The sequence below is a fragment of the Periplaneta americana genome, chromosome 16 (genome assembly GCF_040183065.1).
Source record: "Periplaneta americana isolate PAMFEO1 chromosome 16, P.americana_PAMFEO1_priV1, whole genome shotgun sequence".
NCBI lineage: Eukaryota > Metazoa > Arthropoda > Insecta > Blattodea > Blattidae > Periplaneta > Periplaneta americana.
The window spans coordinates 168,677,110-168,693,729 of record NC_091132.1 but is presented as its reverse complement, the minus strand read 5'-3'; the positions used below and the strand labels follow the sequence as shown (position 1 = coordinate 168,693,729).

Here is a 16,620-nt window from a genome sequence, read left to right as displayed (position 1 = left end):
TTTCAGTAAATATTTTAACCTAAAATTAGTGCATCATTTGTGTTGTGTGACGTGTTTTAATAAAGAAAATCCACACAGTTTTTATGTTTATTTAGTTATGTTTGGACTGTCAGTGTTGCCACATTAGAAGTTCGCACGAAGTGTAATTTTCAGTAAATATTCTAACCTAAAATTAGTACATCATTTGTGTTGTGTGACATGTTTTAATAAGGAAAAGCCACACAGTTTTTATGTTTATTTAGTTATGTTTGGACTGTCCGTGTTGCCACTTTAGAAGTTCGCACGAACTTCAATTTTCAGTGAATATTCTAACCTAAAATTAGTGTATTATTTGTGCTGTGTGATGTCTTTTAATAAAGAAAATCCACACAGTTTTTATGTTTATTTAGTTATTTTTGGACTGTCAGTGTTGCCACATTAGGTAGTTCGCACAAGTTTTAAATTTCAGTGAATATTCTAACTTAGAATTAGTGTATTATTCGTGCTGTGTTGTGTGTGTTAATAAGGAAAATTCACAGTTTTTTGTCTATTCAGTTATGAGCAAGTAATAGAGAAATAAGCTTTACATGGCTGCAGTTTCAACATTTGGCACCATGAAATAGGAACTTTTTTTTGTATATACCGACATTTATTCAATTATCCGGCAAAATCTCGTATCCAGAACTAGCCTGGTCCCTGTGGTGCCAGTTAAGAGAGATTCTACTGAACTAACATTTGAATATTGGAACAGTAAATGAATGTAAGAGAAAGATAGGAGAAAAGTCAATGGAAAAAATTGGTAAATAATAAAATATGGTAATGTATACGAAAAAGTGAAATTGAGATACAGTGAATGTTAGTTAGGAAAAAAAGGGGGAGGGTTGAAAGTAGTAGGCCTATATAATAGTAGAGAGTAGGATTAGTGAACAAACAGCCAACAGCCAAGGAAATGTAGGATAAATATTGAATGGAAGATTAGACCGAGTAAAGGTTGACGCTCACTGGCACGAACCGACCGGAACGGAAATCTACAGCAGTCCGTCTTCCGCGGAAGCTCTGACGCTCACTGCTCGGAATATTCCGGTACAGTCGACAGGTAGTCTGTTTTAAACATGGAGTGGGATAGTAGTTCCGAAGATTATTTTATTTTACTGAGTCTTTAGCTGATGAGGAAGGAAAAAGAAAAGAAAAAAGAAAATATGGGTCCATAACTAGAGCCCGGATTTTATGTAATGTGAAAATGAGCACTATGTAGACTACATAAATATGAAGCTAAAAAAGTATGTAGATAAATATGTAATAAATAAAAAAAAGTTGGTAATTTAAAATCTAAGCTTTATTAGATGTATTTGTGCACACTAATAAAAAATTACAGATGCACATGTGATTGAACCTCATTGTTTGGAGGCGCAATTAATAATTGAATATTTTTACATATTTTCTGCGGTTATTGATCGTCTCGTCAACGGCAACCCATACGTAGGAATCATCAAGTCCATCTCTAATCGTTTCCATTGTGTCAGTGTAGCAGGAGTTCAAATATTTTTTCCGGAGTGTTGATTCATGAGAAATATTGAAGTTGCAGTATTTGCGTAGGAATGCTTGGAACTTTGGAACTCCAAGTTTATACCATTGTATATGTTTGCAGCAACCATTGCCATGCACAAATTTTTATTAAATTCACTTGTAGAAGACGAATGTTTCAGCACCACTTGTGTAAGAAGAACTTTTTCTTTTCGACGGAGCACGTTTTTATTTCTCACATGAAGTTCAATTTTTAAATCCTATTCTAATTGTGACTTCATGGAGCACCCATTGCGTTTGTCACACACTTAGGACTGCACGATTTTACCATTTTAGTAAAGGAATCGTCAATTGAAATCCAGTCTTTTAACTTGGATGCGAATGGCAGTAGGCTTGCTATTATATTACCTGATGTCAAAATAAGTTTCTTAAAAAAAAAAAAAAAACAGAAAAAACTATTGTTTTCTTTTAGAGCAACTGATTCATTCTTTCCTTCACTACTACCATTCGCATTGGTATTTGTACCTACTTTACCGTTACTTCTCAAGGGATACAAACTATTAGCATTGCAAAGAGATGTCCATTTTTTGACAGAATACGTTATTATTTTCAATTATCAAATTATATTTATGCACTAGAGACGAAGGGATAAGCTTTATAAACAATTTTAAAAATAACTTAGTCCTTACGTAGAGAGAAAATTAGTGAAAAAATGTATATATTCTTTCAAAATATGCAATATCCCTCAAAATATTTTAAAATATATAATATATGCCAAAATATTTATTATGCACCAAAATATGTAAAAACATTTAAAACTTCGAAATAATGATCCCTTTCGTTAATCTTCGATGCTACTTACCCATTAGAGTTCTACGAAATGTTTATTTGGCCATTATTCAGTCTATATGGTATAATTGTTTGGGGAGGAAGTACAAACATTAATCTTAGTTCGTTAAATTTACTACAAAAACGAATAATTAAAATTTGTTTGAAGAAACGTTTCGATTATCCAACTAAATTAATTTATTCTGAATTTAATGTATTTAATATTGAACAAATTTATAAGCATACGCTGTTAAAATTTTATCATAAAAATCGTAATAAGTTTGTATTACAGACACATAATTATGACACAAGACGAAATATTAATTCAACATTAATAGAACCTAAATGTCTCACATCTGCTGGTCTAAAGCATAGCATTAATTTTGGCCCTCGGTTGTACAATGCTTTAACTAAATTACACCCAGAACTTCTAACATGTAACCCACTAACATATAACAAGAAAATTAGAAACGTGTTAATATCTTCAATTTGATTAAATAAATTTATAGCCTATGTGTATGAATTAATCAACCTATATTATATTTGTATTCTATAATTTTGAAATATATATATATATATATATATATATATATATATATATATATATATATATATACACACACATATTGTCCTACTTTTCACGTGCGATATTATTCTTCTCTAGTGTTAATATTATATTATATTATATTATATAATTCCATTGCCGCTATAATTTAAATTTTAGTTCCTATTTTATTTTACTTATTTATTTTTATTATTTTTTCTGTATTTCTCTTATATTAGTATTGTATTATATAATTTCTGTAACTGTAATTTTAATTTTATTTCCTATTTTATTTTATTTTATATTCTCTTATAGGCCTATTAATATTATATCTGAACTGCGACCGAACACGAGCGCTGCTCATCCGGTCTCAAATTTTGTTAATACTACTGTATCTCCTTTTTATATTGCTTGTATTATTTTATTTGTATTTGTCTTGTTTGTTTGTAATTATATTCTTTATTCTGTATATTTAAATTTAAATTTAAATTTAATACGATTCGCGGACTTTTAGCTTTCCGTATAGCTACATATGTAGGAACGGAATATGTAATTACATACAATCCGGGCTCTAGTCATAACATTATTAAAAAAGTGTTTTGATTAATTTAACCATCTTTGCCCACATTTGTGTAAAGATCGAGTAATGGTTTTTTTAGTACTTTCGTATGAGCGAAGAAAAATGTTTAAAACTTCATCTGTTATTAGCATCTCAAATAATGAGGGGAAACATCACATTTCGAAGGCCAATCAGCACAGAAGCGCGATTAGCACTGTTAAAATTAACTTTTCATCACCCATTTTAAGAATAATCTGTCTGGACAACGCACCAGCACATGTTGAGTGGGAAAGTACTGAGAACAGCCAACACACTTTTCTCCGAAGACCAGCGAATGCTGACGATCGTCATCGGAAATTCCGCTAGGGTCATGTCGCGAGAACCCTGTCCGTCAGGACCAGCAGCCGGTTGCTTCCGTTCGGAGAAGTGAGCGTTTACCGTTTAAAATACATGCATACGTCTCTCGCAGAATATTTCCGGTTCGTTCCGTTCCGGTCGGTTCGTGCCAGTGAGCGTCAACCTTAATAAAAAGGTACATAGTGAAAATTAACCCTCATTCACAATGAAAATTAAACATAATGTAAGCGTTAACTTAGAAATGTAAACGTTACGGTAAAATCAAGAACATTCAATGGGAACATAAACATAACCGCAAAGATACTTGGTAACCATGGAAACATAACAACGACGCCATTTCCTCATATTCTGTCTTATACATCAGCGCTCCACGATTGTGTACTGTTTGCAAATCACGTGAGCATAAGCATGAAAGTTTGGAGTTTGCAAACTTTCATGTTGACGTCTAACGGCAATGTTTATGTGAATTATTGTGAATGATCCCATTTGATAACCTGGCCGCAAAGTTCTGTGTTTATGTTACGGTTATGTTTAATTTTCATTGTGAATGGGCCTTTAGACGTGAAAAGCGACGTGTGCTGCTAATGTGTTAATGGTGGCAGCGGATACGAGAAATGCGAGGTACACCATTACAAGTAGAGAAGTGCTATGACGTAAATATATAACATAACATAAGAATAAACACAAACATAAACATTACATAACATATCATGCCAGACACAATACAAACAATATAAAATATTAATGCCAGATTTTGGTGGCATCACTGTTCGCACCTCTGCAAAAGTTTAAACAGAACAATATCGAAAACACAGTGGCTGCAACCCTGAAAATATTATTCACAAGTCCACAGCACAATAACAATAATGCCTTTATACTTTTTGCACGTAGAAACTAGATGGCATTGTCTTTCATTTTACCTTTGGTAGAAAGTCTTCCATATCTGCATTATCACACATTTCTACAGCCAACGGATCAACCTCGGGTCCTAAACTGAATACATCCATCACATCTGAAACAAAGAATTCAGAACCAGATATTAATTTATTGATGTAGTTCACAAGTTCCTGAGACGGTCTATCTTTTTATTTTGTGTTAGCTTAATAAGAGCTCTATAGTGTTCTTTGATCTTGTTGACCCTCTATAAAGCTTTAATTTAATTTGTATTATTTATGTCAGTGTTTGTATTTTTGTATTTATGTATGCTATCCGTAGGGTGGAAGAAGAGTCCTCATGACCTTAATCCTGTCAGATTAAATAAATAAACTAAAAAAAAAATAAACAATGACATGAACAACCACAAGTCTATTCTATAGTATCAAAATCGAAATAGTGGACACTATCAATAGAATAGTGCTTCAATTAAAAAAGTATCGATATATAGTGCTCTTACTATTATATGAGTTTAAATGAAGACTTATGCGTCCAAAAACAAGTTTCTGAGGAATTCAAATCACACTGTCAAATGTATGTTGTGCTTATATATCCATAAGGATGCACTTCTCTTAGATTAAATGAAATGAAATTCGAAAATATGCTCTTAGCACCTGTGGAAACATAGGTCTTCAATAAAATTACGGCACTACAGTACTGCATGGGCCAGTATGAATGCATGAGGCCTGGACCATAATGCATTTTATTTAAATTAACATGGAAAGGTGCGTATTACCACAATCTAGTATATACAGTCACGAAGCGCAATATGTAGTAAATATGGATCCATAGATAGTTGCTAACCACTAGGATCGCTAATATCGCCTCATTACAGACAATGTGAAATAGTACCGGCACAGTCTATTGTTCCTAGCACCCTCACAACTCAAGCTTCGTGACTATATATACTAGACTGTGGTATTACGAAGTGTGTTTTTGCAAACACATCGTATCTTCGCAAATAAAATCAATGTAAGTATATCGATAGTTTCATTACTCGTTCACTTTTCTGGCAACTATATCTCACTGGATGGGTTTCGTTGGTATTACAACACACTGATTACACATCAGTTAATTGGATGAAGGAATAAGTTTCTTCTTGAGACATGTTTCTTTAATCAATGCAATCAATAATACTTTTTCAAATATTTTATATTTCATATATAGCCTCAGTATGTAGACAATGAGGGGAAGACATCGATGGAGGGATCAAGGCCATCTTTCTTAGATTATCACTACGGATCACATGATCTAAAACGAAGAAGTTCATGACGATGATGATGATAATATTTTATATCGTTACAACACAGCTTTCATTAGACAATCCAAACGAAACCGTCTCAGTATATGTAAGAATTCATATTAAAAGTGACCTAGCTAATCAATAACAATTCAGAATACTTTTGTGTACGTATTTTTAATCATCTCGTAGATCCTACAGTGCAGGTTTTCAAGTTAATTATGTATTCCAGGAGCTTAATTGATACATTAATCGATTATCATTATTTCTGCACTCTTAAGTGCGAGTTACATAATATTAGGGTTGTTCCAGCACGGTTCAGAATCGATTCTGAACTGCCTGCTCATGCGCAGTAGCTTAATGTGCGTTCCAACAAGACTAGAACTGATTCCGAACAGATACTGAATTCCCAGTTCTCTCTTCCAACGTACTTTAGAAATCGTTCAAAACGAGTGAAATTGGTTCTCGAATAAGAGTAGAACTGGGAATTCTGAACTGTTGACGCATGAGCAGATGGTTTAATCTTAAGTTATGGTTAAAATGCTTAGAGACTAGGCAGTTAAAATAAAAGAATACTCCATCCTGAGTGATTTGGAAGGTAATAGCGATATATTTTACGAAGAATTAAGTTCGGAACACTAATATAATTTTAATATAAGAAACTCCGAAGATCGTGAAACAAGAGTTCAATAAACGTTCCAACAAAGTAAAATCCCGAACTAGTTCTGATATACATAATTGGTGCATGCGTCGAAAGAAGTTCGGTATTACTTCGGAACGAGTTCTGAATTGCTTGCTGGAACAAACCTATTATAAACTAGCTGTATGAATTACCGTCAGTGTACCTACAGATAATTGTCTCTAGATTCAAAAGTGTCCTAGAATAGAACATAGGCTAGGGATCTTGAAGAAATGTTGATTTTGTTTCAGAACTGTAATATGATGAATGAAAGACTACATTCAAAATATAAAAGCTATCATGAAGGAGAAAAAGTAAATGTTGAGTTTGCAAGTTACCTTCCTGCAATATTGTTTTCGGACGATGGATGTTTCCTTATGACATACATTAAGTTCTAAAGAACATTTCGCTACGAATAATCCAAAATAAAATAACAATAACAAATACTACGCGGAAGATCATATTGCGTCATTGCTTGCGGTATGGTTATATGGACCTGGGTGGCAACGATTATCCTCTATGAGAGACGTAGGAAACTAATTTGGCAAGTAAGTTAATAAGATATGCTGATTTGTGATAGAGTATGTAAACGAATGAATTGATAAACTTTATATTCGTTATGCAATAAATATTTGATGTAATTTTTCGATGCAGAACAAAACTAATCACCTGTAATCTCCTATTTGTGCTTCAGTGTACTGTTGTATTTTGAAAGAAACACTTTCGACCTTAAAGCGACTCACGGAACAATGGATGTAGTAAGTAACTTTATGCTGAAAAATTTGTTAAGAGAAAGTATGCAATGCTTTTATACAGTTTATCTGCTAATATGTTTTCGAACAATGAAAGGTGATACTGTATAAATTAGTAGTATTCCTAAGACATAATTATTATATACTATATGAATCGTATAACTGTATACAGTCTTAATAACTATAAATGTATTAAACTAAATCTGGATTGTAAATTGAACATCCACAGTTCTCCCAAGTATATTCTTTGCAAAGGATAAACACTTCCAATTTAATTTAATCCACTTTAAGATACCGAATGACAGAAGATCAAGGATGCCGTGAGATCGATTGTTACAGATAGAGATGGGGTAAAACGTGATTTTTCACTCACCTGTGAAGCAGTGACAGCTCATTTTCGATCACGGTGATTTTAATCAGTGATCCAGTGATTAGAGGTAATTTCCAGTTGCCAGTGATGATGACGATCAACGAGTTAGATACTATAGAGAGCCTGAGAGGACAAAGACCTCAGAAAGTTGAAGACAATTGAACATTGGTCCGCCATGTTTCGGTTAGTCAAAACAAAGGTGCGTGGCTCGGATGTTGTAGGAAATGACTGTGATGAAGTTAGTATTATTGTGAATTGAGTTACATATTAAGACTATGTTAATAAGTAAAAAGTGAAATACACACAAAACTTTACGTTTTATAACAGCTGTAGGCCTATGTTTTATTAGTTTCACTAAATATAGCCCAGATATTAAATGACAAGCTATACTCGATGCAACCAAAGCAAAGCACCTAAAGACGGATGAATTTAATCGGCAGAAGAAAAATAAATAATTTTTTGACTTCGTCACAAATTTAATTACCTTACAGCTAGTCTAACCTAATATGAAATCATGTAATTCAGTGCTCACCAGGTGATTTCAAGAGAGACGACGTATGTAACTAATAGTAGTAAAATATAGGAAAGGTAGTGGCGAAAATTAAAAAAAAATATATATATATATATCCAGTAATTAAGTTACTGAGAAAAATTCATTTGAAATTGGAAGTAATATAGAGAATTTTTGAAAACTGAAATTATTAAAACTACAAATAATCTCTTAGCATGCAACATAATAATTAAAGAATGACACTAATAGAAAGTTACTCATGATCATAACTCACCACATTTATTGAAACAATAAGATACGATTAACATTGTTATCAGAAACAACAGGAGCCACAGCTAGGTATAATTCTTTTCGCGTGATGGAGACATCATGTAGTCTAATATAGTTTGAAACAAATATTGTCGCGTGATGGAGACATCGTGTAGTCTAATATAATTTGAAACAAATATTGTCGCGTGATGGAGACATCGTGTAGTCTAATATAATTTGAAACAAGCATTGATCTCACACGTGTCTCGCAACCAAGCAGAGGCTTTTGCAGTATAAAATTGTTGTTACATTATTTTGAACAATAATGACAAATTGTGTGTGATGCAAGTGCTAACTTTCCTCTTTGTTAACAAAAAGAGCCCTACGCATTAATAAAAAGAAAATTGGAGTAGGCCCTATAAACACAATAAATACTAAACTCTTGATGGTACAAACTTATTAATACAGATACTTCGCTTATGCTCAGTCCGTCTTATCTTATAATTCTCTGCGGCAATGGTACCTGTATTGAGAGGGTTTAATTATCCAGCAACGAATATTATGATTTACGATACATTTCATTTAAATCCGAAGGAATGAGACATTTTTGGAAATTTTAAAGTCTTAATTATTACTTTTTCATTTATAAATCAGCTTTTTACAAAACCTATAGCGAAATGTTTAAATTAAATATTGATGTATCTGAAAAATATAATATATGTACCAACTCGTTGCAGTGTACCTTTGATAAGCACTCCTTGCGGAGGCTGGCGGTACTATAGACCGCCATGTTTTTTAGGGAACGATCCATAGTACTCTTGGCCTCCGTAGGGAGCGCTTATCAGAGGTCTTTAGCCTCTCTATAGTATCTAACTCGTTGATGACGATGGACCAGCGCTATAGAGCGTTCTTGGACCAGCAGTGATCTAGTGAGTGGGGGCGAGTGAGTGGGAGTGATTTCTCACTACGAAGAGCGAGCATTCGTTTTGAATTATTGGTGAATGCGATTATGATCGTAGATGCATTAGTGTGGGAAAATTTTAGAACACGGATTGCACCTACCAAATTATGTCTTAAAATACTGAAAAGAGCAGATTTGTCTGCGTTTGTCGAATGCGCATCATTATATTTACGAAAAGGCACTTTTCAGTGCCAATAATTTCTTTTGTGTGCACAAGGTTGGAATTTTGAAGTAAGAGGGAAAGGGTGCAATCCATGTTCTGGAGTTTATCCAAAAAATATATTATAGTGAAATCAGACACATTACTTGAGATTATTTGCGAAATTTAAAAATAAGAATATTTTACTTAAATACCGGTATTATGTAATTTTCATTTGGCTGCATGTATAATAAAGGTGATAAACTGATAAGTGTGGTTGAACAAAGTGATATTTGTAGGCCTGCATAATTACATCAACCTTAATAATTCTAGCCTCTCCTTTCTTTTTATTCACACATTCCACAGTTATAGTATGGTTAAACTACTACAATATACGGTACATGTTAGTGATAATTCTACAGGAAAGCTACATCTAAGAAGAGCAAATGTTAATTAGCTTAACTGGCTTCTGTGATATACGTCTATATACAGGGTGATTCACGAGGAAAGGTAAACAATTTCGGATGTGAATTCTGAAGTCACTCTGAGTCAAAAAGTGCATATGAATATAGTTCCGTTTTCGACCGGTTACAGAGATATGGCTGATTTCACAAAAACTTCTGGGATTCCATTGTACTAACTCGCATTTAGAGACAGATAACGGACAAATTTAAAGTTTATATTCACGTATGCACATATACCTAATATTCTAGATGTCGCGGTCGATGTTTTCGGTCGATTGGCGCCTCTCTTTGCTTTGCTATACCAAGTCTTTCATCCAACCCCATAGACAGTAAGTACTCTTCGATATGGTACCCTTCTGTTCGGAAAGTTCATATTCAGCGACGGCACGCAAGGAACTTCCATCGCACAAACCATAAACATACACAATATCGGCAGTCGAAAATTTATAAAGCATCTTGAAAAATATAACTTAACACTTCCGGTAACTGTACCTGTATAACTACTGTACTGTAGATAGCTGACTGAACTGCTGTGAACTGATAAGCGACAGTGTATTTGTGTTATGTGCTGGGTCTGTGTCATTACATCAGACAAGGGCAGGCGATTGGACATTTGTAATGCCCCACCACCCACTTTGTGAGGTGAATGAACGTCTCTTATCTATATCGCTCACATTGCAGATTCCAATGTTACGTCATTCATTGTCTCACGGCAGCAGTATATGGTAACGTCTGATTCACATTGGGGCGAGACGTTTTACCAAAAAAAAAACATGATTCATTTAAGTTCAATCATTTATTTGTGAGAAATTCCTAATACACAATGTTTTGCAGCCATATTATGTTATCGTCATTTGTTCGTTTTCTAAATGATTATCGCTCGGAGATGATCATCATACAGGAACCATAGCTTTACTGTACATTTCGGAGAAAAACAAGTGCATTCGGTATTCGAGAAAATACGGAATTTAAGAAATCGTATTGCGTATTGTCGTCCTTACATTAAAACTATTTCATAATTTTTGTCAACTTTTATGCGCAATTTCATTGCCAGAATCGTAAAATCTGGATAAAATGAAAAATATAACGCAAAATATGGAGTCCCCTAAAGGCCTGTTGTTCTATATGTAAATCCGCCTCTGGTATTACCCCAGCATTTACCTGGAGGGCCTTGGAAAACCACGAAAGACCCAAATGAGAAAAGCTAGCAATAAAAATACCCTAATTATATTTCCAAGTCCAGAATATAATTTTACACTTCATTATTTAAATAAAACTCTTGAAGTAACATAATACTGAATTAAATTACAGAATGTAATGAACAATACCACTCCACGAAGAGAACTCAGAATTACTGCAGCAGATAAACGTTGCTGACGGAAAACATATTGCCACGACCTACTCACGAAAATCAGGAGAAAATCATCGAAAAAAACAGGAGATTACAGTAGATTAATTAAACATGAATTTCCTCTTTGTATTATATTAATTACAAAACAGTGTACTGTAAGAAAGATGATCCTGTTGTATTACTATATAGCACTTCCCTAACCAATGAAATGGAACAATTTTGCTAAATATAGGCCTAGTTACTGTCATCTCTACTCAGCGTATGCTATTTTGTTTTTACATAGCAATGTCTTATTGACAATGTTTCGCATTAAAATGTATTAATCAGGAGTTTTTCGTATATTCACAAACGATTTTCGATAGAACAAGATTTTTAAAGGTGATATTAAATACAGTACTGCATTAGCTGCAACTGTAACAGACAAAAAAATTATCCTTTTTCTTGCTTTTGCATAACTGCCCTTTAAACTGTTCATCATTTTCCCATTCTGATTTATAATATTCTGGGAGTATTTACATAGATAAATATATAATACGATGGGAAACTGCGGTCAGCACCATCTGGCAGTGGGAGGCTGAAATAAGATGATCAGCGCCCAACGTCGTAAGTGGTGAACATTAGAACTACGTGTTTGGTACATTACCCAGCGTTCTCTACTTATCCGTTAGAGATATTGCTCGAGGACTCGACGAGGAGCCAAGATGGCAGACAGAAACTTGCTAATAATTGAACATAAAGTGATATTACGTGTGTGTGTATAAGCAGTGTATGTTGAACAGTTATGTTTATGGACGTTGTAAAAATAGTGTTGTTGAATGTATTGTAAAGTAATAGTAATATAATAAATTGAACTATCTAAGTAGTTCTTGCAGACTTTTCAATTGCACTGTACAATAAATACCCAAAGAATACAATCCCAATTATTTAACCTTTTGCTTTATTATTTTTTGTCTGTGTCTGGTTATATTTTAATCGGGTAGTGTAAAATAGATCGTATCTTTTATCTTCCTGTTGGCTCCGGTACGAATTTTCAGTAGAAGCTGCTGTAAGGAATAAAAATGTAAATGTTTTATTTTAAATTGGGTTAGTTTTGAATATCTATGAGGGTGGGAGGGAATACTTTCTGCACAGTTTAACATTTTCGTCACCAGGTGCGCTGTTAAATGCATGGAGTAATTACTCTTTTCGTTACTTGGTGCGCTGCTAGATGTAATAACGCCCCTTACTCTAACAGGTGGCAGCATGATCATTTTCTACAACAGCGCCCCTAATATGTGTTACGGGAAACTCGGTAAGTTTCGCATCCTATTATATATTCATCCATGGTATTTACTTTTCTTTCTTGCTGGGACACTTTCACTCATTTCAAAAGATCACTGTGCAAGATATGTAACACAATTACCTACACTTCACTCTCTCACACAATCAGAAACAAACTTCACTACTGAATAAGTTTCGGTTTTCCTCTGTTCCCCGAGTCCCCAAAACAATAATGAAATAACTTACATCACATGCTTATGTTACATGAAGATTATATACCTGAGTGAGTGTGTTTGGAGGAGGGCGTGCATCCTTTCGTGGTAGGTTTCAAACATTCGTTCTCTAATATCATTTCGTAATTATGTTTATGCTCGACCATGCCGAAATGTAGTAATTATACACCTGGTAGCAGTCCTTCAATGCAGGTCATTAAAGTACACCTACTCATTAAAGTACAGGTGTTCAGCCAATGGCAAGTCAGCTTTGTACCGTTATATCGATTATTCTCGGATATGCAATCGAAAGACAATTAGCGAAAAGTCACGGAGGCTAGAAATCCAATACTGTCGCAGAAGGTTATGTTCTGTTACTATAATAATTAGCGTTAATTATAAATAATATTTAAATAAATTCAATTTGTCATCTCGTTTTGGAATTCTAAATCAATTTCCAGGTTATATCAGAGTAATCTTCATCTTATTGTCTGCCAAGGTCAATGACATTCGGCCTCGGAAAAAATCAATACTTTCGCGTCTGCGCACATCTCACAATTCAGGTCAGTTCGCACATAACCATAAGAAGACATAATTTTAAATAATTTCAAGTTAGAAATATGGTCGAGCATAAAAAGTAGTATGAAACTTGCCTATAATGGTAATTAAGACGCTCGTATGAAAATTATGAAACTCGCTTGCGCTCGTTTCATAAACAATCATACTTGCGTCTTAATTACTACCATTATAGGCTCGTTGCATAATGTACTATTAAACTATCGAGTGGATTGGAGAGGGACATAACTCTGAGCCAAGTGTATAAAACATGGCCTTTATCTGCTGTGTGCTGATATAATCCACCACTGGACTCCAACCGAGAAGCAATACCTTGCTTCTTGTAAGCATCATTGTGGCGACGCTAACGAGTTAGGAGCAGGGAGACAAATGAAAATATTGTTTGGCTTGTGTATGAGATGCAAAAATAAGACATGGTGACATAATAATTATATGTATACCGGTACTAAGCTAATGAATTGAAAATCCGGGCGTAGAACTAGGTGACTGCAGCTTGCCAAAAAGGCAGGAGAAATTCGGACTTTTGACAAAAAAATCAGTAGATTCAACGGACAAACAGGAAATCTCCTGCTAAATCAGTAGGTATGGCAACACTGGCGAGCGTCCTTTACACATAGAGGGAGGCCATAATTAACTTCAAACTTGCACTGTCATATAAACACACGCTTACATTAATGCATGGATATTGTTTCCCCGTCTTCCACTTGCAGATTTTATTTTTCACTTATTTAAGGAATCCATTGCAAACGTAATCATTCTATCCCATTCTATGCTTGAAATATTCGTTGTGAAATAAAAGCCAATGACGAATTTGAAGTGAAGTGAAGCCGTGGCAGTGGCTTTGGATTAAGAAAGACATTATATAATAAAAAAAAAAAAAAAACACCTTGGTGTCATTTTAAGAATAAATTATGCGATTACGAATGTTACTTTTACCATTATGAAAAATCTTTCTTCGAGGGACACGGCCTGAATACTGCCCCAACAAAATGAAGTTACTGCTTACTCTACGTCAAGTACTGTAATATTTACAAAGCTACCCAGATATGCCTACTGTCCTATTAAAAGGACAGTTGTCAATGTTTCAAATTAGCCTCCCTACAGTCAACGCATTTACTTTTTCACAGGTGTCACCATTACTGGTCTTAATTAGAGGCTTGCTAGGTGTGGTAAGACTGGTAATTACAGTTCTGGTCATCGTTGAGTTTGAGATGTGGACGTGAGAGTTGTTCGTTTATTTCAGCTATGGCATCCGAGACGCAAATCAGATAAGAATGTTAAATACTTTTACAGTTCGGAATTATTTTACAAATTGTTGTAGATCAAATGACTCCTAATAAACATAAATATAACGCGAAACCACAATGCGTTCGAAATATCTATTCATTGCGACATGACAATGACGAAAACTTACGTGTCCTTTTAAAAGGACAGTAGGCATATCCCCATATATTTTGAAATTGTTTCGCTATTTCAATTTTAATGGATTTTCCCTGCATGAAATGCTATCTACGTTTGAAAATTATGCTGCGGGCGAAATTTCACCTCAAATACAGACATATCACTATAATGCAGTCTACAAATGCCACACAGAGTTCGTGTGCACTCAAAATTGGGTTTCTGGCGTCTTGTCAGCCCACTGAGGTGTGTGGATATGAAGGGAAAAGTTGAGACAGTGTCGGGTGTAGTTGCTGGGTAGCTAGTCGGCAGAGCATTGGTGTGCTAAGCCAAAGGTCCCGGGATCGATACCCGGCTCCGGAACAATTTTTCCTTTCAAATTATTCAAGTTTGCTTCACAGGGAGATATGCTGAAAGCCAGATTTGCACAGCAAGATCTGTTTACAAGTGGAGGACTGGTGACGTTCTGGAGGGAGGTATCGAACGGACATAAGTTTCTACTGTTTTTCATTTAGTATTTTTGGAAGAGTCTTATTTTCTATCTAAACTGTCATTGTCATAACAATGTAGATTTTAGAAAATGAACTGAAACCTGTCTTTCGACATTGCCACAGCAATTGCTTCATTATGTGTATCGTCACTTCTCTCCCAATATAACCTCCTCCTCGAAACTTCAACACTCTTTTCGCCTATTACTTATTCTTACGTATCAATAGCAATACGGTACTATTCAATTACGAAAGCATGCCAGAGTTAAAACGAATTTAGCCACAATGCATCATTATTCAGAATAATATTAGTAGTAATAATAAAGAAAATATAACAATATAACGTAATAATTTAATAATAATAATAATAATAATAATAATAATAATAATAATAATAATAATAATAATAATAATAATAATTGTAAAATACAACAATTACATTGTTTCCTTGTCCTTTTAAAAGGACACCTGTTTCTAGCTCAACTAGTTACAACTAGAATGTTTCGACACCATACAAATACTTCAGTTACACACTGCATTAAATGAGATTTGAAAAATACACAAAAATTGCAAAAAAAATATTTCAGGCATATCTGGGTTAAAGATTGAAGTAAATTTGAATAATCTTTTGTCGAATTAAGATCAAATTTGTATAATTTAGAAGAGTAGCACTGAAGAATAATGTTCAATGGGCGACACTAACTGGTAAACTGAAACTGAGATAGAACGTGCAAAGGAAATGAACTCCAAAAGCATTCAATAGTAACAAACGCGTGAAAAACCATGGTTTTGCATTAGTGAAAGAACCTGAGAAATGCCATGGAAAATCTTTGAAAATGGTTGTTACTATATATCGGAAAGAGATGAGATTTGGAACTTTGAAAACATAAAAATTTCACTTATCGAATTTGCATAGCTTCTCGCCAGGGCGGTGATGAGTACCTGCTTGAGATATTCTAATAGGGATATCTTATGCGAAGTTTTACCGTCAGATGGCAGGAGCGTTCCATGCGGCGCAACATGTTGTAGGGCTACGTTTTGTCATATGCTACAGTTGATTACGTTTTCCCTCTTGTTGGTTTTCTGTGCGTGTCAAAATTATATTTACAATTATTTTGTATAATCTAGTATAATTTCATATAATTCAGTATTTTCTTACCTCATAATTTAATTTAATTTACAATAAATAATGACGTAAACCTGTATAATATTGAGCGATTCCCCGAGATGGGTGGGGAAATCTGCA

At 34.2% G+C, this 16,620-nt stretch overlaps 1 protein-coding gene across 2 annotated transcripts in view; it reads right to left on the bottom strand.

Annotated features, from left to right (window-relative positions):
• The window catches only part of LOC138691857 (zinc finger protein OZF-like), a 33,335-nt gene extending 25,493 nt beyond the window's left edge, over positions 1-7,842 (bottom strand). Inside the window, exons 1-2 of one of the 2 annotated variants that reach the window (XM_069814401.1) lie at positions 7,313-7,842; positions 4,712-4,803 (exon numbers count right to left, since the gene is read on the bottom strand). In XM_069814401.1, the coding sequence (XP_069670502.1) occupies positions 4,712-4,798 (87 nt within the window). In that variant the 5' untranslated portion in view covers positions 4,799-4,803; positions 7,313-7,842. The remainder of the gene's footprint in view (positions 1-4,711; positions 4,804-7,312) is intronic. The other variant, XM_069814402.1, reaches the window with a different exon arrangement.
• Positions 7,843-16,620: the final 8,778 nt, after the last annotated feature.